The sequence below is a fragment of the Oncorhynchus kisutch genome, linkage group LG29 (assembly GCF_002021735.2).
Source record: "Oncorhynchus kisutch isolate 150728-3 linkage group LG29, Okis_V2, whole genome shotgun sequence".
Lineage (NCBI taxonomy): Eukaryota > Metazoa > Chordata > Actinopteri > Salmoniformes > Salmonidae > Oncorhynchus > Oncorhynchus kisutch.
This window is the reverse complement of record NC_034202.2, coordinates 18,769,355-18,792,745: the sequence shown is the minus strand read 5'-3', so window position 1 is coordinate 18,792,745 and position 23,391 is coordinate 18,769,355. Positions and strand designations below refer to the sequence as shown.

The 23,391-nt window shown below is 43.5% G+C and overlaps 2 protein-coding genes across 2 annotated transcripts; both read right to left on the bottom strand.

Moving 5' to 3' along the window:
- Positions 1–1,535: 1,535 nt before the first annotated feature.
- On the bottom strand, positions 1,536–8,306 carry LOC109873592 (uncharacterized). Its single transcript, XM_020465236.2, has 15 exons — positions 7,670–8,306; positions 7,287–7,530; positions 6,452–6,960; positions 6,143–6,237; positions 5,827–6,026; positions 5,551–5,629; positions 5,098–5,276; positions 4,536–4,865; positions 4,041–4,439; positions 3,676–3,861; positions 3,529–3,589; positions 3,204–3,420; positions 2,662–2,739; positions 2,461–2,548; positions 1,536–2,337 (listed from the first exon to the last, which is right to left on the bottom strand). The coding sequence occupies exons 3-15, from the start codon at positions 6,582–6,584 to the stop codon at positions 2,253–2,255; spliced, it is 2,130 nt and encodes a 709-aa protein (XP_020320825.2). The 5' UTR covers positions 6,585–6,960; positions 7,287–7,530; positions 7,670–8,306; the 3' UTR covers positions 1,536–2,252.
- A 101-nt stretch (positions 8,307–8,407) lies between these two features.
- LOC109874295 (zinc finger MYND domain-containing protein 19-like) lies at positions 8,408–22,785 on the bottom strand. The gene is made up of 6 exons (XM_020466149.2): positions 22,461–22,785; positions 12,061–12,120; positions 11,795–11,901; positions 11,493–11,633; positions 10,142–10,322; positions 8,408–9,896 (listed from the first exon to the last, which is right to left on the bottom strand). Exons 1-6 carry the CDS (start codon positions 22,509–22,511, stop codon positions 9,753–9,755), a joined length of 684 nt encoding a protein of 227 aa, XP_020321738.1. The 5' UTR covers positions 22,512–22,785; the 3' UTR covers positions 8,408–9,752.
- Positions 22,786–23,391: the final 606 nt, after the last annotated feature.

Genomic DNA, 23,391 nt, shown 5'->3' with positions numbered 1-23,391 from the left:
ATGTGTATTGGAAGAGATTTCTGAATATTCTTCGCCCAGCATACACCCCTCCAACCAGACATGACTTATCTATTAATTTGCTGGATGCAGAGTTCAACAGAGTTCAAGTGAAGATCAAGCAAATCATAGAGAAAGCAGAAAGTTTTGCAATCATCTCTGATGGGTGGTCAAATGTTCGTGGGCAAGGAATAATTAACTACATCATCTCCACCCCTCAACCAGTATTCTACAAGAGCACAGACACAAGGGACAACAGACACACCCGTCTCTACGTTGCAGATGAGCTGAAGGCAGTCACCAATGACCTTGGACCACAGAAGGTATTTGCACTGGTGATAGACAATGCTGTGAACATGAAGGCTGCTTGGTCTTAAGTGGAGTCCTACCCTCACATCACACCCATTGGCTGTGCTGCTCATGCTTTGAATCTGCTCCTCAAGGACATCGTGGCACTGAAAACTATGGATACACTCTACAAGAGAGCCAAGGAAATGGTTAGGTATGTGAAGGATCATCAAGTTAGAGCAGCAATCTACCTCACCAAGCAAAGTGAGAAGAATAAGAGCAACACATTGAAGCTTCCCAGCAACACCCATTGGGGTGATGTTGTCATCATGTTTGAGTCTCCTGGAGGGGAAGGAGTCTCTCCAAGAAATGGCCATATCACAGTCTGCCGATATGGACAGCCCCATCAAGAGGATCCTCCTGGATTATGTATTTTGGGAGAGAGTGGTAAGCAGCCTGAAACTCCTGGAACCTATAGCAGTAGCCATTGCACAGATTGAGGGAGACAATGCCATCCTGTCTGATGTTCAGACTCTGCTTGCAGATGTAAGAAAATAGATCCGTACTGCTCTGCCCACTTCACTGTTGCTCCAAGCAGAGGAAACTGCAGTGCTGAAATACATCAAAAAGCGTGAAGACTTCTGCCTGAAGCCCATACACACTGCAGCGTACATGTTTGATTCCAAGTATGCTGGCAAGAGCATCCTGTCTGGATCAACAAGGCCTATGGTGTCATCACTACCGTGTCTTGCCACCTTGGCCTGGAGGAGAGCAAGGTTCTTGGCAGTCTGACAAAGTACACTTCCAAGCAAGCAAGGGCTTTGGGACGGAGATGCAATATGGCAGTTCTTCCAACATATCTCATCAGCTATCTGGTGGAAGGGACTTTGTGGATCTGAGGCTCTTTCCCCTGTTGCCTCCATCGTCCTGAGAGGAAGAAAACCAAAGCTTTAGTTTCTAGACTATCATTTTACAGATGTATGTTGAAAATGTTTTTGGGAGATGCGATGGATCATTGGGGATCATTCAATATTCCCTTTCTTTTGTTGTTCAGTGAAATCTTCCCATGTGAAGAGTCAACTCATTTAATTCATAATGAAATCTTCTATTGGAAGGATTTAATCATTTGCAATTATGTCTACTGATGATAAGGTAAAAGGTTTATGTTTCTGTCTCCATATGATATGTTAAATATATCCAATTTAAAAAAACATCTACATTTAAATGGTATTAATATTAATTTCCATATATTTCAGTTCATTCCCATATATTCCCGTTAATTCCCACGGAAAGTTTCCACCTCTGTATATTCCCCCAAAAATGTGCAACCCAATTTGAGATGATTGCTTGATGTTGAATATGTCCTCTAAAAATGTCTCTGTTAACAACACAGGTACAACTACACTAGTAAAATAATGACGAGGCTGGATAATCTGACAATAACGTCAGAAAAAAATACATTCCATCATCCAGTTTTACATTTCAAAACAGAATGTGTGTCTTCTGAGCTGAGCTGCAGCGGCCACCAATATGTTGCATAAAGGTTGAAGGAGTAAAGAGAGAGATACATTACTGTACTCTATTTTGGGGACAGAAAAATATTTTGTTTGGTGGGATAGTTTATTTTCTGCTGAGTAATACTTCTTTAACCATATGATTGATGCAAAAATGAGGATCTATGATTTGAGATTCACTCATTTAACATCAGTGATTTGAAACAAACATGGGCATCAAAATAAACAAAACATTTAAAAAAAATGGAATTACGGGCATTAATACTGAATAACAAGCCTGTAACAGTTGATTATTACATTTTTCCATTCACACAGTCTTTATGAAAATCACTGGTATTGAGACGAGCCCCCAAAACCCATTCTCTGAAGCAGCACCATTCTCTGAAGAAGCACCATTCTCTGCTTGTTTTAGATTTTTCCGTGTAAACCCATGCTTTCCTCTACGGATCATTATCAGCTTAGCTTGGTCCAGTTTGTTGTTAGGGGATGTCTTCCTCGGATTTCGCTCTGCACTCTTGGTCCTGTCAAAAGCCTTGTCCTAGGACAGAGATGTACACAGACCGAGGGTTAGGGTTACAGGAAGGGATGTTTAAGGCAGAACACAATATTGAAAGACAGCAGAGCGTTCAAGTTCCAGATAAAAAGTCAACAGGACCCCTACCGGTCTCTCAGCAGCTTGTCTTTATAGTTTCCTGTCCAGTCCAGTTGTGGGTAGGAGGGAGGAATGGGATGGACTAACTTCACTGCATCTGTTGTATGTACCACAACAAACAGACATAAACACAAGCACATACATAGACAGAAACAGATGTATGACAGGAATAGTGCATTTGTGTTGTTGCTAAACATGTAACATATTCACCTATATGATGGGGGATACAGGGGAGTTTTCCTCTGTCTCTAGGTCCTCTTCTGAGAGCACTCCACTGGAGAAGCATCCCTGGGGTTATACAATAGGTGCACCATTACCCATGACACACAAATATGACCTGGTAGTCTCAACCCTAGGAAACAGCAGTGACTAGGTTCTGTTTTCAATTACTGTTTTGGCAACTTCAATAAAGGTTTGTTTTTTTTAATCCGGGGAGGGCCCTCTTCAGACAGACAACTCTCCCAACAAATCACGAGGAAAACATGCCAGAACGTCACAATTTGTAAACAAAGTTTGCAGGCCAAACCTTTGCAGTGGTTTTAATTTATGCAAATTAGCCACTTGCCAAATGAACTCATTCAAAATAATGTCTGTGATCTCCATCTTGCTAGCTACTATTTTCTATTTTATTCAAGCGGATAAGGTAGTGGCATAGGCAGTGACGTAGCTCCTCTATGCCAAACTGACGTTCTATTACAAACAAACGTGTTAAGTTGTGGGAGACAACCAGGATGTCTAGTCAGACTACCTACATGGGCTTATTTGGGCCCTGAGGCATGAAGGGTCTAAATGCTGGTCCAGGCCACGGTGGGACTGCCTCTCAAGCAGGTTTTCCTCAGTCTTAGCCTGGAGATGGAGCAGGGGCCGGACTGGAAGCCCAGCAGGGAAGACAGATACTCCTGCCCTCTCTTTGGCTCTCCTCCATAAGGCCTTTGCATCATATCCATTCACCAGCCCCATGGTCATCATCTAGAACAAAGAAATACAGTAAAACAGGAGAAATCATTAGCGCTTGGATTCCCCCAAAATTGCTTTGTTACTGCACTGTCTAAGATACCAAAGTGTAGGTAGGCCTACCTCAGATGATTCCATTTTGCTGCTTTCACAGCCAGCAGATGAAGTGGAGACCAAAGGTTGCCTGGAGGAAGGAAAAGAAAATGACATAAAATCACACAACAAATCTACACTCTCAAATGACAAAGCTTCGTTTCAGATGAGGGTAACCTGTGTCTCTCTCTGTCGTGATCAGGCCCTCTGTATTGCCTGCTGGACAGATGGACCTTGGTCAGATGGTCGTGTGCAGAGTGGGGTTTCTTGGCCTTTTCCCCGATCTCTGTGACCTTTCGTCTGACCTCTGTTGGTGATGAAGGAATCTTAGGAGGAGGCTGACGGCTGGAGGAGTACAGACACCTGATAGGCAGCCAGACGGACAGAATATAACAAAACTGTGGCTTGTGATACGGCCCCCACACATGGGAAAGAGCATCACTTGAGACCGAACACTCTTAAAGTCCACCCTGTCAATGGATAGATTCAGTTACACAAGCTACATGTTAGAGATATAATCTGATTGTCTCTCCTCTTCTCACCTCTGTGTGTACGGGTACTCGTCGCGAGCGGTCCTCTTAGTGACGGACCGGCTCTGAGAGCGCCCTCTGGTGGTGATGGCCGTTACAGTACAGGTGTAGGCCGTGTTGGCGGCCAGACGGCGGGCAGTGTGAGCACACGCCGTGCCCAAGTAAGCCACGCAATCGTTCAGCCTCAGCTCATAGTTGAACAGGCGACCCAGGGGCACCAGGGGAGCCCCCCACATGATCTGCAGCTCATGCCTGCCCAGCACCACCATGGTCAGGCCGCTGGGTGCGTGGTCCTGGTCCTTGGCTGTACGAACCTCCACCTCCGCACAGGGGCCCACCTCTTCCCCTGGCCCCACTGCGCACACACCCAGCTGGAAAATGGTTCCCGGGGACAGACCACCCACTACAGCCCTGGCAAATAACATAATATAGTGTTTGGATGATGATAACGCTTTACTCAAAAGGAGCTGTTTAAAAAAGGACATTGATTGTTACAGCATCATTTACCTCAGCTCTGTTGTGGTATCTAGTAGTGTTTCCCCACGATACAGCTGATACACCTGGGGCTTCAGCTCACCCGCCGGCGCAACCCAACTCAGTCGCACATGAGAGGCTGTGCATCCAATCACGCGCAGCTTCTGTGGAGGACCAGGCCTTGTCCCCGTCTCCTCTGATTCTATGACCAATAGCACAGGCTCGCTGCAGGGGCTGGTGTCTCCATCAGCGGAAGAGTGGATCAGTCGGAGTGAGAACTCATGACCAGGTTTGAGGACTGATACCGGTAAAGTCACGTGACATTGGGTTCCACGATACAGAACTATCTCTCTGTCCAGAAGGCTGAGGACATTAAGAGACCACATATCAGTTTATTGCTAAAAAAGATACATTTCAGTATTTGTTCGTTGTTTCTGCAATTCTATGTTAAATGCCAGTATGCCACAATGTAAAACTGGTTGTTTGTTAGCACACTTTGACATTTTCTGGTTTCCTCTAAGAATATTGGGAGAGGGTGTATTTGGTGAAAAGGTCCCTATAATAACACTCCTTAACATTCCTGCATCCAGCTGACCTGTAAGTGACCTCTAGGCCACTCTCAGGGAAACACTTCTCCCATGACACAGTGCAGGCCCCAGATGGGAGGCGCCTAGTTGTCGGGGGCAATGGCTTAACAAGTGGCTCCAGCTTCCTAAGACATGAGGTCACTTCCTCCCTGAGATCCTTGCCAATGGAGGGAGAGCTAGAGAGAGACTGGAGGAGAGAGTCAGAAAGGGATTGAGACAATGTAATGAATGCAAGTAAGACAATTGAATTTTCAATTGATAACTGCAAATGGATATTGACATATATAATAAAACTTTGATTTAGTAATATGATTGATGTAGTAATAGACATCCTATTGATACTGAAAAAAATATCTATAGGCTATGTAATAACTGACCAACCAAGCAAACACTGCATTCCAGGCACATTAGCATAAACTGGTTCAACAGAAATGCTCCAGAGAGTACTGTAATAAGACAACCTTCAGTCGCTCCCTCAGAGACCTGTGCTCTCGCACGTGTAACACTCCTGCCGGTCGTGACACGAACACTTTCACTGCCCTGTGAGACCGAGAGAGGGACGGCAGGGTGAGGCGGTGTGCTTCAGCTAGCTACCTAACCTGACTTCACTATGATAGATTGTGAAATAGTTTCCATGTTCTCTAGTAGTACAGTGATAGTGAGACTATTAATGCTTCTTGATCATGGAAGGAGGTAAGCCCTAGGGTGTAAGGTGGAGGATTGAGTGACATACGTACATGGCAGCAAACCAGGCACTGTCCTGGTCTTCTGTTTGTAAGCGGTAGAGAAGAGCATCAAGAAGGCTGGGAAGGGATGGGCTACCCAGCACCAGAGCGTGTCCATCTTCTTCTGTTACTAGGCAACTCAATGCAAAACAGGCTGTCTGTCCTGCCTCTGGCCCTGCCACCTCACTCATGAGGGCTTGCAGACTGTGAACCTGGAGAGATGAAAAGTACAAGGCCCTTTTGAATGACAGAGCTTGGTGTGGATTCAGAATCTACTATTTATTCCACCATCTACTGTTCTCCTCAACAGATGTGTACAGTGTCTTACCAGTTGGTACTCTGGCGCAAATGTCAGAATGAGACTCCTGCCTCTTTCACTTCCACACAGACGACCCAAAGCAAAGGCTGCATTCATAGCCGTGTCTATTACAAGTGAAAAACAGCCATTAGAAGCATGCAGCTAAACGTTTATCTGTTAAACAAGAAAACCTGTCACTGTCAACATTTGACGAAACATCCCGACTAGCGAAGCAATAAAACCATTCCTACTGGTATTTTGGGTTCAATAGTGCAGAGCATTGGCAGCACTATGTTTTGCCACACAAGACCTTATCCCTCCTGCGTCCTTAGCTCTGACCTGTATGGCTGTGTGCCAGGCATTGTACCAGGCAGCCCAAGGTGCTGGGGGCTGAGGGGTGGCGTAACAGGCCTTGGCAGGCTACATCACACAGGGACAGCCTGGCCAGGATCAGGGCAGCAGAGTTCACCATGCTCTCCGGTCCGTGGTCCAGCAGGGTCAACAGGCTGGTCAAGAGCTGACCAAACACAGCCTGGTCTCTCTGTAGCCACCCACGTCCAGCCGAGCTCTCAACCTGAGAGAGAGGGATGATTCAAGACAGGGAGGGTCACTGGTAAGGCTGCCCCACACACTCTCTTTTACACACAGACACACACACACACTCTATTACCAAAGAGGCTAAAGCACCAGCAGCATTCATCACAATGTCTGGATCATGTCTGGTTAGGAGCTTCCCTAGAGTCCCAACAAGGCTGTTGCTGCCCTTTGGAGCCTTGTCCTTGAGCTGCTGCACAACCTCCTCTCTCTCCACCAGGACTCCAAGAAGATAGGCTGCGGTACTGCAAAGCCTGAATGAGCAGGGGAAAAACATTAACCACCAGTCAGTGTAAAGGCTGATATTAATATGCGTTTAGAGATTTACGTAAATGCGTCTTGGAACCATGGTTGTGTAAATTACAAACAGCAGTAAACACGATTTTCTTTAGTAGTCACATTCAGTAGTCACAAACTCAGGCATATTCAAGGGCAGCCAGCCTCTATATCACTTATTGGAGTTCAGGGTGGGGACCTTGCTGTTATGGGAACGCAAAGCGAGGCCCGTACAAGGCAGGGAAGACTTTTCCACAAAACTGTCATGTGTAAAAACTGTAAAGTAGTATCAATCTGCACTCACCACGAGTCTGTGGAGCTGAGTAAATATTCTAGTGTCCTGATGTAGCGCTCTCTCTTAGGATCCTTCAGTATCTCCACCACCAGCTGCTTTCTGCTCTCCTGAGCAGACCTACTCAGAACTTCCAACGCAGCCTTCACATGAGTGGGCTCCGGACACAGGAGCATGGACAGTGATCTCTCCGAGTGATATTGGCAAGGACAAGCCATCAATTGTCAGGAGTGGTTTTATTTCAGGATTTCAGTGCCTTTTGGGAATAAATGTCCCCAAAGTTAGGATTCCCGAGTTAGGATTTGGTTATGATTGCCTGCGCAGCTCTCCGACACCGTCTGCCCTTACAATAATACAAATGTAATTATATGAACATATAAGCTTGAAATACTCACCGGGTTGGTGCAAAGTGAGTTTTCAAAAAGTCATGGTTCGGGTACAGACTTTCTACATCCATATAAACTGTCCAGTAAGTAAATCATAGTCCACTGGGCACAGCAGAGCAAGCCATCCTTCAGCACTCCGGTAACACTATTTGAGCCTCTGGGCCAATTTTAACTCAACTAAGATAGACTTTTGTGACTTTTTTATAGTAGCAGTCGTAGTGTTTCTCTAGCAATTTTTCCTTAAGCCGCTATTTCACATAGGCTCTATTTCAATATAGTGAGAGTTTGTCACTCCTTTGCCTGGGTTCGCTTTGGGAATGTGAAGGAGAGGGGAGGGGATAAATGTCACAGGCTCCTTATGCTCCTATCTCTTGTCCCAGAGAGCTGCACAGTACCAGACCAGCCCACTGATCACCATGGTGACGTTGAGTAAAGGTTATTCATTCCACTTTACTTAGACACACATTAAACTGTCCGTCTGCTGTCCCTTTTACTTTTTCTTCTAGTTTATTCACACACCTGCCAATGGAAGTAAAGATCTAATTTTACAAGCTCCACAATAAATTCCCGGCTATTATTTCCTGAGCCTAACCCTCATATGCGACACCTTCAAATTGCTTCTGTGTCACACTTATTGTATCAGGCCAAGTGAACGTAGACCATTTCCTCCATATCTAAATGAACATCCAACAAAGGTGACATACCACGAGGGCGCCTTAAACTCCCACCAGTCATACATCCATAGGAAACATTTTGTTCTTTTATTTCATTTGATAATTTTACAGTGAAAAGAGATAGCTAGTTATCCCCAACTGTACTCCTGTTCATATACTGTAGCTTTTTACTCTTATGTGATTAATGCTTTCATTCTGTAAAAAAAGGAAAAAAAGTCGAATTATTACACCCAACAGTCAACACTCTCTACATCTAAACTCCCCCCCATCTCTATGACAAAGGTAACGGTTGGGTGTGTTAAAACAACTCAGTGCACAGTGTTATGAACCAGTCCACATTAACTATCAACGTGTGCTGCATGTATTACGTCGGTCTGCTTGTTACATGCATTATCTGTGAGAGTGTCAGGATTCCTCATCGCCACCTAAGACACAACAGGAAGACAAACTTTGAGCAGGTGTTCATCCATCACTCCTAGGTAGTGATCATTGGACATAGAACAAATATCTATGATGACTGACGTGTAGAAAACAATGGAATTGAAGTCGGGCCATTTCATACAATCCCAAGACCCGAACTGACATAGCCTGTCCAATGGCCAACCTGGGTTTTCCCAGGATATCCCTTGAACGTTAGCGACAGGGACTGCTTGTGTGGGCATCTGGAAGGGCAACCGACCAATCGCAGATTCATTCAGGGATGTTTAACACAGGAAAGTAACAATGCCTGATCAAGCCCAAAGTTGATGACCCCTTCCCAACAAAGAGGGACACTTTTTATATATATATATATATATATATATACACACACACATACACAGAACAAAAACTCCCTTCCCCCCCAATGTTCAGCACTTCATCCATGTCCGTCAGTCCAAAATGGCAGCACACACAACACTGCTAGTGCGAAACAGCAAAGTAAATCTATCTGCTGTATGTTGGTCTTAGAGCATAACAAGGAGATGACTGAGTGTGTGCAGCAGAGGTCCAAGAAGTACAGTGAAAAGGTCCATGTCCCATTGTACAAGGTGAGCAGCAGGTACTGTCCTCCCTAGATCCCTGTACACGGCATTACAGGTTGGTGGATGGCAGGAAGGAGAAAGCTGATGACGACAACTGTCGATAATCAATTGCTGTCCAAAAGAAGCAATTTATCCGTGTGACATCATCTTACTCAAACATACAAATCCATAGCAGCAGGTAGAGCTCGAGGAGGATCTCCCTCTCCGAAAAAGAAAAAAAAAATGATATATACACTTCCCCACCATCCCCATTGACATGTAAAGAAAGTATATGTTTTTTTAAACCCTTCCAACCAACATTGTCCTCTCATAATTCTCTGTTGGCAGATTTTTTTTTCTTTGCACTTCATTCCCAATCTTCCCCCCATTCCCCTATCCTGGTTGTTGATCCAGAGATCATCGCTCTGGTTCAGACTCCAGGGCCAGGACTCTTTTGCGCTCACGGCACTGCTTCTTGTGGGCGGGCCAGTCCCTTTGCTGGCATTGAGAGCCACAGTAGCGAGCCACCTGACAGCGACCACAGATGTTGAACTCTCTAAGCTGTGGACAGATGGAGACAGAAATCAGACTGGTGGAAAGACACCTGTATGGGTTTTGTGACACTGTTCTGAGACTAACATATTAAACGCCTAAAAATAGCAACAATATCTATGTCAGCCTCGGAAGTAAATGGGATCACAGAAATCCTCAAAGCCATGTACTTCAATATTCCCTTGCCTACAGTGAAAGTATATGGAGTGTGAAAATAACTGAAGGTAACTGAATATGATGGTAGCAGTACGTACTCTCCTCTCGATGAGCGAGCAGGGTGGGTAGTGACACTCGTAGTAAGTACAGGAGCACTCCTCCTCCTCCACCAGCTCTCCGTTAGCGTTGTAGTAGCGGGTACGACTGAGCTCCAGGTACTGCTCCTCTACAGGGTCAGCTGGTACCTGCTGGATGGCCAGCCAGTACAGAGACTGCTCTCTACAGGGGGAGAAATAAAGACCATAACATACCTTCATGACAACTAAAACATTTAAACGCACCAGTCATACTGAGCTAAGTCTGAATATCCTTGTCTTTCCTCAGTAAAGAAGTGATGAATGCTAGGAGAGCAGAATGTAGCTCTAGTAATTGTAGTGGAGAAGTGATGAATGCTAGGAGAGCAGAATGTAGCTCTAGTAATTGTAGTGGAGAAGTGATGAATGCTAGGAGAGCAGAATGTAGCTCTAGTAATTGTAGTGGAGAAGTGATGAATGCTAGGAGAGCAGAATGTAGCTCTAGTAATTGTAGTGGAGAAGTGATGAATGCTAGGAGAGCAGAATGTAGCTCTAGTAATTGTAGTGGAGAAGTGATGAATGCTAGGAGAGCAGAATGTAGCTCTAGTAATTGTAGTGGAGAAGTGATGAATGCTAGGAGAGCAGAATGTAGCTCTAGAAATTGTAGTGGAGAAGTGATGAATGCTAGGAGAGCAGAATGTAGCTCTAGTAATTGTAGTGGAGAAGTGATGAATGCTAGGAGAGCAGAATGTAGCTCTAGTAATTGTAGTGGAGAAGTGATGAATGCTAGGAGAGCAGAATGTAGCTCTAGTAATTGTAGTGGAGAAGTGATGAATGCTAGGAGAGCAGAATGTAGCTCTAGTAATTGTAGTGGAGAAGTGATGAATGCTAGGAGAGCAGAATGTAGCTCTAGTAATTGTAGTGGAGAAGTGATGAATGCTAGGAGAGCAGAATGTAGCTCTAGTAATTGTAGTGGAGAAGTGATGAATGCTAGGAGAGCAGAATGTAGCTCTAGTAATTGTAGTGGAGAAGTGATGAATGCTAGGAGAGCAGAATGTAGCTCTAGTAATTGTAGTGGAGAAGTGATGAATGCTAGGAGAGCAGAATGTAGCTCTAGTAATTGTAGTGGAGAAGTGATGAATGCTAGGAGAGCAGAATGTAGCTCTAGTAATTGTAGTGGAGAAGTGATGAATGCTAGGAGAGCAGAATGTAGCTCTAGTAATTGTAGTGGAGAAGTGATGAATGCTAGGAGAGCAGAATGTAGCTCTAGTAATTGTAGTGGAGAAGTGATGAATGCTAGGAGAGCAGAATGTAGCTCTAGTAATTGTAGTGGAGAAGTGATGAATGCTAGGAGAGCAGAAGGTAGCTGTAATACCTTTGCTTGCTGGAGATCTCCTCTGGTTTGGGGCTCCATCCCAGGGGGACCAGTCGCAGGTTGTCCAGACGGTTATCCACTGTGACAGAGTTGATGTGGACAACTTGGAAGCTGGGAGCGATGCCTCCTCTGTGCTTCTCCCTGGAGAAACATTGACATTTCCTTTTGACAACCAGTCTGCCAGCGTCACACACAATATGAACAATGGATAGTTTGTTTGATAAAAGGCAAAAAGCTGCCCTTACCAACAGACTACGATGATGTATTCAGGAGCAGAATGTAGGGGTGGGACATCAACTCACCAGAGCAGCTCGTGCAGTGGCCTGCCAGCCCAGCGCCCTTTGCCAATGTCGAAGGCATAAGCAAAGATCTTTGCCCCATTGCCGTCTGCATCGACATCCATGCGTGCCTGAAAGAATAATGGTGTGACATTTTTATATCCCAGACCATTTCCTCAAGAAAAGTCCAGTTGTTCTTGTTTTGTTTACTGGGGCCAGTCTCGTGTGGGAATGGTCTTTGACTAGAATGACCCTCACCACACCCTCCTCGTAAATCCCCACCCTCTTACCTCGAAGGCATAGTTCTCCACCAATGGTATGTCCTGTTCATCGATCAGTGTGTACTTCGTCTGCAAAAGAAAGGACAGATAATGCCACCTGGAATGTGGGTTAACACTATTATTGTGTAGTGTAAAGGTCACAACAGTGAGGTGTGACACAACACTGAAACATGTGACGGTATGAGGGCGTGAACATTATTTTTAATAAGGGTTAAATGGAGAAAATTGGACATCTCTGAAATGAAAATGGATAGCCCTTTTATCTAAAACCTCCCTGAAGGTATGAAAAAAAAAAGTGACACCACCCTATACCCAAAATAATTATTAAAAACAAAGTGGATAGTAGAGAACATTTTCAATCACTTCTTGGACAGACCAGAGCCTTAAATACACAGTTTTATAAACTGTTCTTCATCCTGTATCCATTACATGCCAATGTAGGAATTTTGATAGTGCACAGGGCTGCCGGCCAGACCACCGTGGACAAGAGTAGGGGTGGAAAGATACCCTTCATAGTAAAAGCATTGCATGAATCAATTGGCATATTTGATGGGCCAAGACAAAAATGGCCTTTTATACAGTGCATTCAGAAAGTATTCAGACCCCTCAACTTTTTCCACATTTTGTTACGTTAGTCTTATTAAAAAAAAAAATATTTTCCTCAAAGCTACTCACAGTACCCCATAAAGAAGCGTAATGAAAGCGAAAAGTGGTTTAAAAAAATATTTGCGGTCATTACAAATCAAGAACAGAAACACCTTATTTTACATAAGTCTACAGATCCTTTGCTATGAGACTCGAAATTGATCTCAGGTGTATCCTGTTTCCATTGATCATCCTTGAGATGTCCACCTGTGGTTAATTCAATTGATTGGACATGATTTGGAAAGGCACACACCCGTCTACAAAAGGTCTCACAGTTGACAGTGCATGTCAGAGCAAAAACCAAGCCATGAGGTCAAAGGAATTGTCCACAGAGCTAAAAGTCAAAATTGTGTCGATGCACAGATCTGGGGAAGGGAACCAAAAAATGTCTGCTGCATTGAAGGTCCCCAAGAACACAGTGGCCTCCATCATTCTTAAATGGAAGAAGTTTGGAACCTGAAGGACTCTCAGACCACGAGAAACAAGATTCTTTGGTCTGATTAATGCCAAGCCTCACATCTGGAGGAAACCTGGCACCATCCCTACAGTGAAGCATGGTGGTGGCAGCATCATGCTGTGGGGATGTTTTTCAGCAGCAGAGACTGGGAGACTAGTCATGATCAAGGCAAAGATGAACAGCGCAAAGTACAGAGAAATCCTTGATGAAAACCTGTTCCAAGGAGCTCAGGATCTCAGACTGGGGCAAAGGTTCACCTTCCAACAGGACAACGACCCTAAGTACACAGCCAAGACAACGCAGGAGGCTTCAGGACAAGTCTCTGAATGTACTTGAATGGCCCAGCCAGAGCCCGGACTTGAACCCGATCGAACATCTCTGGAGAGTAGAGGTCGACCGGTTAGGATTTTTCAACATTGATACCGATTATTGGAGGACCAAAAAAAAAGCCGATACCGATTAATCAGACGATTTTCTATTTATTTATAATAATGACAATTACAACAATACTGAATGAACACTTATTTTAACTTAATATAATACATCAAAATCTATTTAGCCTCAAATAAATAATGAAACATGTTCAATTTGGTTTAAATAATGCAAAAACTAAAAGTGTTGGAGAAGAAAGTAAAAGTGCAATATGTGCCATGTAAGAAAGCTAACGTTTAAGTTCCTTGCACAGAACATGAGAACATATGAAAGCTGGTGGTTCCTTTTAACACGAGTCTTCAATATTCCCAGGTAAGAAGTTTTAGGTTGTAGATATTATAGGACTATTTCTCTCTATAACATTTGTATTTCATATACCTTTGACTATTGGATGTTCTTATAGGCACTTTAGTATTGCCCTCTAACTAGTGCTCTCTAACTAGTGATTATGATTGATTGTTGTTATAAGATAAGTTTAATGCTAGCTAGCAACTTACCTTGGCTTACTCCATTCGCGTAACAGGCAGTCTCCTCGTGGAGTACAATGAGGCAGGTGGTTAGAGCGTTGGACTAGTTAACGCTATGGTTGCAAGATTGAATCCCCCGAGCTGACAAGGTAAAAATCGGTCGCTCTGCCCCTGAACGAGGCAGTTAACCCACCGTTCCTAGGCCGTCATTGAAAATAAGAACGTGTTCTTAACTGACTTGCCTAGTTAAATAAAAGGTGTAAAATAAATCAAATATCGGACAAATCAGTGTCCAAAAATACCGTTTTCCGATTGTTATGAAAACTTGAAATCGGCCATTCCGATTAATCGGTAGACCTCAAAATAGCAGCGCAGCGATGCTCCCCATCCAACCTGGCATAGCTTGAGAGGATCTGCAGAGAAGAATGGGAGAAATTCCCCAAATACAGGTGTGCCAAGCTTGTAACGTCATACCCAAGAACACTTGAGGCTGTAATCACTGCCAAAAGTGCTTCAACAAAGTAATGAGTAAAGGGTCTGAACATGTAAATGGAAGTTTATTTTATACATTTGCACAAACAAAATTCTAAAAAACTGTTTATGCTTTGTCATTATGGGGTAGTGTGTGTAGATTGAGGGGGAAAAAGCAATTTAATCAATTTTAGAATAAAGCTGTAACGTAACAAAATGTGGAAAGAGACAAGGGGTCTGAAAACTTTCCAAATGCACTGTAAATATATCATGCAATTCTACATAATGTTTTAAATACCGCACAAATTACCAAATTACTGGCTAAGAATGGACATAAATAAACACATAGAGAAATATGATAGGCCTAATGCCAAATCAGTGTGTCTTGTTTGCAACAAAACTGTCCCCATTTGAAAATAATGAAATCTGAGACGTCATTAGGAATCTGGGCATGGTACTTTCAAAAGATAGGTCTACCTTTCCATCACAGGCAGAGGCCTACCAAAGCAGAACAATATAAGCTTTAACTGCTGGCTACTCTTCTTCCGAAAATTAACCCAACAAGAAAAGGTCACAAGTGTTTCCCTAAAAGCCGTCTGGGTTTAAACTAGAGGTTGACCGATTAATCGTAATGGCCGATTAATTAGGGCCGATTTCAAGTTTTCATAACAATCGGAAATCTGTATTTTTGGACACCGATCTGGCCGATTTTTTTCTCTTTTTTCCCACCTTTATTTAACTGGGCAAGTCAGTTAAGAACACATTCTTATTTTCAATGACGGCCTAGGAGCGGTGGGTTAACTGCCTCATTCAGGGGCAGAACGACAGATTTTCACCGTGTCAGCTCTGGGGATTCAATCTTGCAAACTTACAGTTAACTAGTCCAACGCTCTAACCACCTGCCTCTCATTGCACTCCACGAGGAGATGTTACGCGAATGGAGTAAGCCAAGGTAAGTTGCTAGCTAGCATTAAACTTATCTTACAAAAAACAATCAATCAATCATAATCACTAGTTAACTACACATGGTTGATGATATTACTAGTTTATCTAGCATGTCCTGCTTTGCATATAATCGATGCGGTGCGTATCGTTGCTCCAATGTGTACCTAACCATCAATACACAGAAGTATATATTATTAAACCTGCATATTTAGCTAAAGAAATCCAGGTTAGCAGGCCATATTAACCAGGTGAAATTGTGTCACTTCTCTTGTGTTTGTGGCACGCAGAGTCAGTGTATATGCAACAGTTTGGGCAGCCTAATTATGACATAACATTGAAGGTTGTGCAATGTAACAGGAATATTTAGACTAATGGATGCCACCCCTTAGATAAAATACGGAACGGTTCCGGTATTTCACTGAAAGAATAAACGTCTTGTTTGAGATGATAATTTCCGGATTCGACCATATTAATGACCTATATTTCTGTGTGTTATGTTATAACTAAGTCTATAATTTGATAGAGCAGTCTGACTGAGCGGTGGTAGGCAGCAGCAGGCTCGTAAGCATTCATTCAAACAGCACTTTTGTGCGTTTTGCCAGCAGCTCTTCGTTGTGCGTCAAGCATTGCGCTGTTTATGACTTCAAGCCTATCAACTCCTGAGATTAGGCTTGTGTAACCGATGTGAAATGGTCCCTCTCCTCGCTCCTACCTGGAGCGAGGAGAGGGACGGAAGCTATACTGTTACACTGGCAATATTAAAGTGCCTATAAGAACATCCAATAGTCAAAGGTTAATGAAATACAAATGGTATAGAGAGAAATAGTCCTATAATTCCTATAATATCTACAACCTAAAACTTCTTACCTGGGAATATTTAAAACTCATGTTAAAAGGAACCACCAGCCTATAGCCTAATTTTGTTTGTCAAACCGGGAGATGGAACAAACTCTTATTTCTTAAAAAGAAACAAGCAGCAACACAAAGCCCTCGTTATTAGTAAAGTCTAATTAAGATGTTGAAATGGATTATGCCTACTCTAATTTGCCTAATTTCAGCACCATGAACTGTCCTATTGATTGTGCCGGGCTGCTGCTTCAAGTTTCTTCACCACAATGCAAGTTACTTGAATCTGGCTTATTGGGAGGTCAATAACTGATAACTAAATCATGGGCAAGAAACATAATGTTTAATTAAATAATTATAGTAGTAGCAATCCAAGTTTACCTCCGGTCCTCATCTTCACGCTCTCTTTCTCAAACGGAACAGAATTTAGGCTACAGGCTAGTCTGACGCGCAAGATGCATTTTTTGGACTAGGCTTGATAAATAAATACAAATCAGAACTGCCATTGGTTAGGCAGCACCCCAAAAAGTTTATCAGCAAGGGCAGAGCAGCCTGGGGCTCAAGGTTGGAACATCCATTGCATGTGTAATGCAGCCTTGTTTTTATTTATTCCTACACCATCCCAGCAGCTATCATAGAAATAGAACTTTGCTCTGTGCTTCTCCGAGCATGCACTTCGTAGCCTAGAACTAGACCACACTAAATAGCCTATAGGCCTGCTGTTCTGAAACTGCTGTTAAGTTCAAACCCAGACTAATTTTGAGGGTATGCCATAGGACTACGTATTTTTACCAATGACCTGCCACTGGCATTAGACAAAGCATGTGTATCCATGTATGCTGATGATTCAACCATGTATGCATCAGCAACCACAGCTAATGAAGTCACCGAAACCCTTAAAGAGTTGCAGTCTGTTTTGGAATGGGCGGCCAATAATAAACTGGTCCTAAACATCTCTAAAACTAAGAGCATTGTATTTGATACAAATCATTCCCTAAATTCTACACCTCAGCTGAATCTGGTAATGAATGGTTGAACAAGTTGAGGAGACTAAATGACTTGCTGTTACCTTAGATTGTAAACTGTCATGGTCAAAACATATAGATTCAATGGTTGTAAAGATGGGGAGAGGGCTGTCCGTAACACCACACTCCTGCAGGCTCTAGTTTTCTCATATCTTGATTATTGTCCAGTCGTATGGCCAAGTAGTGCAAGGAAAGACCTAGTTAAGCTGCAGCCACCCTTTGCCTTGATGACAGTGTTGCACACTCTTGACATTCCCTCAACCAGCTTCACCTGGAATCATTTTCCAACAGTGTTGAAGGAGTTCCCACATAAGCTGAGCACTTGTTAGCTGCTTTTCCCTTCACTCTGCGGTCCAACTCATCCCAAACCATCTTAATTGGGTTGACGTCGGGTGTTTGTGGAGGCCAGGTCATCTGATGCAGCACTCCATCACTCTCCTTCTTGGTAAAAAAAAAAAACCTTACACAGCCTGGAGGTGTTGGGTCATTGTCCTGTTGAAAAACAAATGATAGTGGGACTAAGCGCAAACCAGATGGGATGGCGTATTGCTGTAGAACGCTGTGGTAGCCATGCTGGTTAAGTGTGCCTTGAACTCTAAACACATCAAGTGTCATCAGCAAAGCACCCCCAGACAATCACACCTCCTCTTCCATGCTTCACGGTGGGAACCCCACATGCAGATATCACCTGTTCACCTACTCTGCGTCTCACAAAGACATGGCGGTTGGAACCAAAATCAAACATTTGGACTCGGACATCTGTCCTTTGGACTACCGGTCTGATGTGCATTGCTCATGTTTCTTGGCACAAGTAAGTCTCTTCTTCTTATTGGTCCTTTAGTAGTGGTTTCTTTGCAGCAATTTGCCCATGAAGGCCGGATTCACACAGTCTCCTCTAAACCATTGATGTTGAGATGTGTCTGTTACTTGAACATTGAAGCATTTATTTGTGCTGCAATTTCTGAGGCTGGTAACTAATGAACATATCCCTCTGCAGCAGAGGTAACTCTGGGTCTTCCTTTCATGTGGCGATCCTCACGAGAGCCAGTTATCATAGCCCTTGATGGTTTTTGCGACTGCACTTGAAACTTTTAAAGTTCTTGAAATGTTCCAGGTTGACTGACCTTCATGTCTTAAAGTAATGATTGACTATCAATTCTCTTTGCTTATTGGAGCTATAATATTGCCATATGGACTTGGTCATTTACCAAATAGGGCTATCTTCTGTATACCACCCCTACCTTGTCACAACACAACTGATTGGCTCAAACGCATTAAGGAAAGAAATTCCACATATTAACTTTAACATGGCACACCTGTTAATTGAAATGCATTCCAGGTGACTGACTACCTCATGAAGCTGGTTGAGAGAATGCAAAGAGTGTGCGAAGCAGTCAAGGCAATGGGTAGCTACTTAGAATCTCAAATCTAAAATATACACTGCTAAAAAAAAATTGGGGAACACTTAAACAACACAATGTAACTCCAAGTCAATCACACTTCTGTGAAATCAAACTGTCCACTTAGGAAGCAACACTGATTGACAATAAATTTCACATGCTGTTGTGCAAATGGAATAGACAACAGGTGGAAATTATAGGCAATTAGCAAGACACCCCCAATAAAGGAGTGGTTCTGCAGGTGATAACCACAGACCACTTCTCAGTTCCTATGCTTCCTTGCTGATGTTTTGGTCACTTTTGAATGCTGGCGGTGCTTTGACTCTAGTGGTAGCATGAGACGGAGTCTACAACCCACACAAGTGGCTCAGGTAGTGCAGCTCATCAATGCGAGCTGTGGCAAGAAGGTTTGCTGTGCCTGTCAGCGTAGTGTCCAGAGCATGGAGGCGCTACCAGGAGACAGGCCAGTACATCAGGAGACGTGGAGGAGGCCGTAGGAGGGCAACAACAAAGCAGCAGGACCGCTACCTCCACCTTTGTGCAAAGAGGAGCAGGAGGAGCACTGCCAGAGCCCTGCAAAATGACCTCCAGCAGGCCACAAATGTGCATGTGTCTACTCAAACGGTCAGAAACAGACTCCATGAGGGTGGTATGAGGGCCCGACATCCACAGGTGGGGGTTGTGCTTACAGCCCAACACCGTGCAGGACGTTTGGCATTTGCCAGAGAACACCAAGATTGGAAAATTCGCCACTGGCACCCTGTGCTCTTCACAGAAGAAAGCAGGTTCACACTGAGCACGTGACAGACGTGACAGTCTGGAGACGCCGTGGAGAACGTTCTGCTGCCTGCAACATCCTCCAGCATGACCGGTTTGGCGGTGGGTCAGTCATGGTGTGGGGTGGCATTTCTTTGGGGGGCCGCACAGCCCTCCATGTGCTCGCCAGAGGTAGCCTGACTGCCATTAGGTACCGAGATGAGATCCTCAGACCCCTTGTGAGACCATATGCTGGTGCAGTTGGCCCTGGGTTCCAATGCAAGACCATGCTAGACCACATGTGGCTGGAGTGTGTCAGCAGTTCCTGCAAGAGGAGGGCATTGATACTATGGACTGGCCCGCCATAACATCAATCCAATTGAGCACATCTGGGACATTATGTCTCGCTCCATCCACCAACGCCACATTGCACCACAGACTGTCCAGGAGTTGGCGGATGCTTTAGTCCAGGTCTGGGAGGAGATCCCTCAGGAGACCATCCGCCACCTCATCAGGAGCATGCCCAGGCATTGTAGGGAGGTCATACAGGCACGTGGAGGCCACACACACTACTGAGCCTCATTTTGACTTGTTTTAAGGACATTACATCAAAGTTGGATCAGCCTGTAGTGTGGTTTTCCACTTTAATTTTTGAGTGTGGCTCCAAATCCAGACCTCCATGGGTTGATAAATTTGATTTCCGTTGATAATTTGTGTGATTTTGTTGTCAGCACATTCAACTATGTAAAGAAAAAAGTATTGAATATTTCATTCATTCCGATCTAGGATGTGTTATTTTAGTGTTCCCTTTATTTTTTTGAGCAGTGTATTTAGATTTGTAAAAAAAAAAAAATGGCCTTTCACAGTGTTGATGTCTTCACTTTTATTCTACAATGTAAAACTGGCAACCAAAAAAAAAAAACTGGCCTGAGTAGGTGTCTAAACTTTTGACTGGTATTATATATATTCTGTCTATCTCAATCATACATTGTTAACCTTAAAGCTAAATGAAAATTATTTAAATCTAAAAGATAAAATTCAACCAGAGTGTCCTTTGATTGTGGGAAAAGGCCGCCCTTGATTCGGAATTATTCAAGTGCGGCCTTTCGAGCTGTCATGTTCCCGAATGCTTCAAACAAAGCATTCAAGGGTAACTTGAGGAGTTTGGTACCTGATTCAAAGGGAATACCCTGCCATTTCCCTCAGAGGATTAGAACTCATGGTACCCTTTGCCAGCGCTTCTCTTTGTGAAGCTGGATTCAGCAGTGCTCTCATCTGCATTAAAACCAAATATCGATCCAGGTTCGATTTGACAGCAGAGATGAGGTGTGCACTGTTGACCACACTCACTGACTTTGAGACGCTCTGACAACATGCATCATGCACACCCATCTCATTAGTGGTGGTGAGATATGAGACATTATGTAATTGACTGTCATAGCCCCACAGTAAAAGTATGTGATCGTGAGCTGAAAAGACAATCAGAAATACTGCTAGAATGTTTTGCAATGGACTGTCGTAGCCACAAATAAAAAAGTTAACATGGGCTGTTAATTACAACAAAAAGTTAACATGGATATTACATGCCCAGCAGAGAATGAGAGATGGGGGGGGGGCAAATCGGGCACACATCAATATGTAGCAACTAATTATAAAACAAATATCTAAATTTCATCAATTACATGACCCTCCCTTGTACTATATTATAATATTTTATTTTAAAAAAAAACTAAACCCTCCCTTTGCCTTAAATTTAAAAAGCAAGGTGGGGTGGCTGGTAGCCTTGTGGTTAAGAGTGTTGGGCCAGTAACCGGAATGTTGCTGGATCGAATCCCTGAACTGACAAGTAAAAAATCTGTCGTTCTGCCCCTGATCAAGGCAGTTAACCCATTGTTCCTAGGCCATCATTGTAAATAAGAATCTGTTCTCAACTGACTTGCCTAGTTAAATAAAACGAATTAAATAAAGACCCTTCCCCATTTTCCTTCAGGTAACCATTCTCTAAGTGTCGACCCATCCCTAATTAAGACCACGAGTCAAGTTAGATTTGCTTTGAGTAAATTAGCAATCATGAAACAAGCATTTTGGGAAGGCATAACAGTGGCATGCAACAGCACCGCATTGTGGTGTTGACTAATGTTCCTGGGGGGGGGGGGGGGGGGGGGGGGGGGTCACTCCATAACACGTGATATGTCCAAGTGGTTCTCATGAATAAGTGACACACCCATTTCAATGTTCACCAACTGCCCTCAGTGCTAAAACTATGGCTAAAAGCAAGAGGGCCCCTAAATATTCAAGTCACTGTTCAAATTCGTCAGGTAAAAGTAGATCACGTAGCTACTGTCGCTAGCCTAAATAAAACGTTAGCTAGCTAAAAAAAAAACACTGACGTTCGCTAGCTAGCCCTAGTAACGTTACATGTCAATAATGACGCCACATAACCATTTGTATCAGCCTTCAAATGTTAACATAAAAATAAGCTAGTTTAAAAATACCGTTGGCTAAAACATGCCGGTGCTCAATCACGTTGCAAGATTTCCTGGATAAAGCGTGGCAATGCAATGGCTTCCTCATTAAGACTAGAGCATAACTATCAATACCAGTTAGCTAGCGTACACTACAATTGCTTTACCGGTAAAGTGTGCATTTTGATTACATATTTTAAACTTTCAACATTCACCAAAGACATCGTTGCTTCGATAAATTAACTAGCTACGAACGTCGGTGAACTGTACCTAGCTAGCTATTAGTAATTGGGCGGCTTCGTGAGAATACGAATTTAGCGAAACATTTGGGCCACCTAACGTTAGCTAGATAGCTAACTTATGTATGCTTCTTTTCCGACAGATATTCAAAATTAAAATATTTTCGATGCCATCACCTATCTCAACGAGCCATTTTGTAAGCGCTTTTTGTGATCCCCTCCCCTTCTTGTCGCACATGGCAGCCCTCGGATCCAGCTCACCTTCCCGGCCACACGGCCAAGTCGAACAATCCCAAGCTTGAAATCCGACATTGGAAGACCAGTCGATCAAGTGGCAAAATATGAGGCGATCTACACGTTTAAAACTCGTCAGGGCGACCCCCCAGCCCCGATGTACAGCCGGTTAAATTAAACAGGGTCAATCGTTGCCCGATTCTGGTCCTCACTACCCGCTAACAAAATCTCCATGACACACCGCTGGATTTTGGGGAGGGACAAAGAGGCTAAAACATTTTAAACCAATGAGAATAGAGCTTTGAAAAGCTTTGGTCCAATCCAAAAATCGTAACATATGTTGCGTTCTTAATTCTCTTGACGTCCTATCCGATTCGCCAATAAAGACGGGGATTTCTTTGGAGCAACACCCAAGCTCCATCACGTTAACGTCTGTGCTATTTGGGAACCTTTGGACGTCCATGCCCTAAAACCCTAACTTTAACCCTTACATGAACCATAACTATTTACCTAACATTAACCATGCCAGTTAACTAATGTCCATTACAATCATAAGGATCCCGGTGATATCTTAATACCCATAAAACCTAGCGGTCAAACATTGAAATGGTTCCAATTGTTTTTCCACCAGAATTGTTTTTCCCCATAGGGGGTTTAGAAACCCCTCAAATAAGAGTTATGTTTCGTATAGACTTACACTACGTGACATTTTGATAAACGTATGAATCTCGCCAGGACAAGGTTACTTAACATATTTGCCTATATTTACCCCCAAAAATGAAATACTGTTGCTATCATAAAAAACTACAAATGCCATGATGAACTGGACAAGACTGCCAAATCGAGGCAAAAGTAAGAATCTCTGGATTAAGAATTGTTAGCTAAATTTAGCAATTAATAAATTGGCAAAATGTCTTTAAATTGACAATTATGTTTACTGTCTTGTGCAAGTTCACAC

What these genes read in the sequence shown, in the direction of transcription:
- LOC109873592 (XM_020465236.2), bottom strand. Translation starts at nt 6,584, where the DNA reads ATGGTGAACTCTGCTGCCCTGATCCTGGCCAGGCTGTCCCTGTGTGAT. An exon ending in CCTGGCACACAGCCATACAG is followed by an intron (nt 6,238 to 6,451) that starts GTCAGAGCTAAG and finishes CACTTGTAATAG; the next exon opens with ACACGGCTATGAATGCAGCC. An exon ending in CACGACAGAGAGAGACACAG is followed by an intron (nt 3,590 to 3,675) that starts GTTACCCTCATC and finishes TCCTTCCTCCAG; the next exon opens with GCAACCTTTGGTCTCCACTT.
- LOC109874295 (XM_020466149.2), bottom strand. Translation starts at nt 22,511, where the DNA reads ATGTCGGATTTCAAGCTTGGGATTGTTCGACTTGGCCGTGTGGCCGGG. An exon ending in TTGGCCGTGTGGCCGGGAAG is followed by an intron (nt 12,121 to 22,460) that starts GTGAGCTGGATC and finishes TTTCTTTTGCAG; the next exon opens with ACGAAGTACACACTGATCGA. An exon ending in GAGATCTCCAGCAAGCAAAG is followed by an intron (nt 10,323 to 11,492) that starts GTATTACAGCTA and finishes CTCCCCCTGTAG; the next exon opens with AGAGCAGTCTCTGTACTGGC.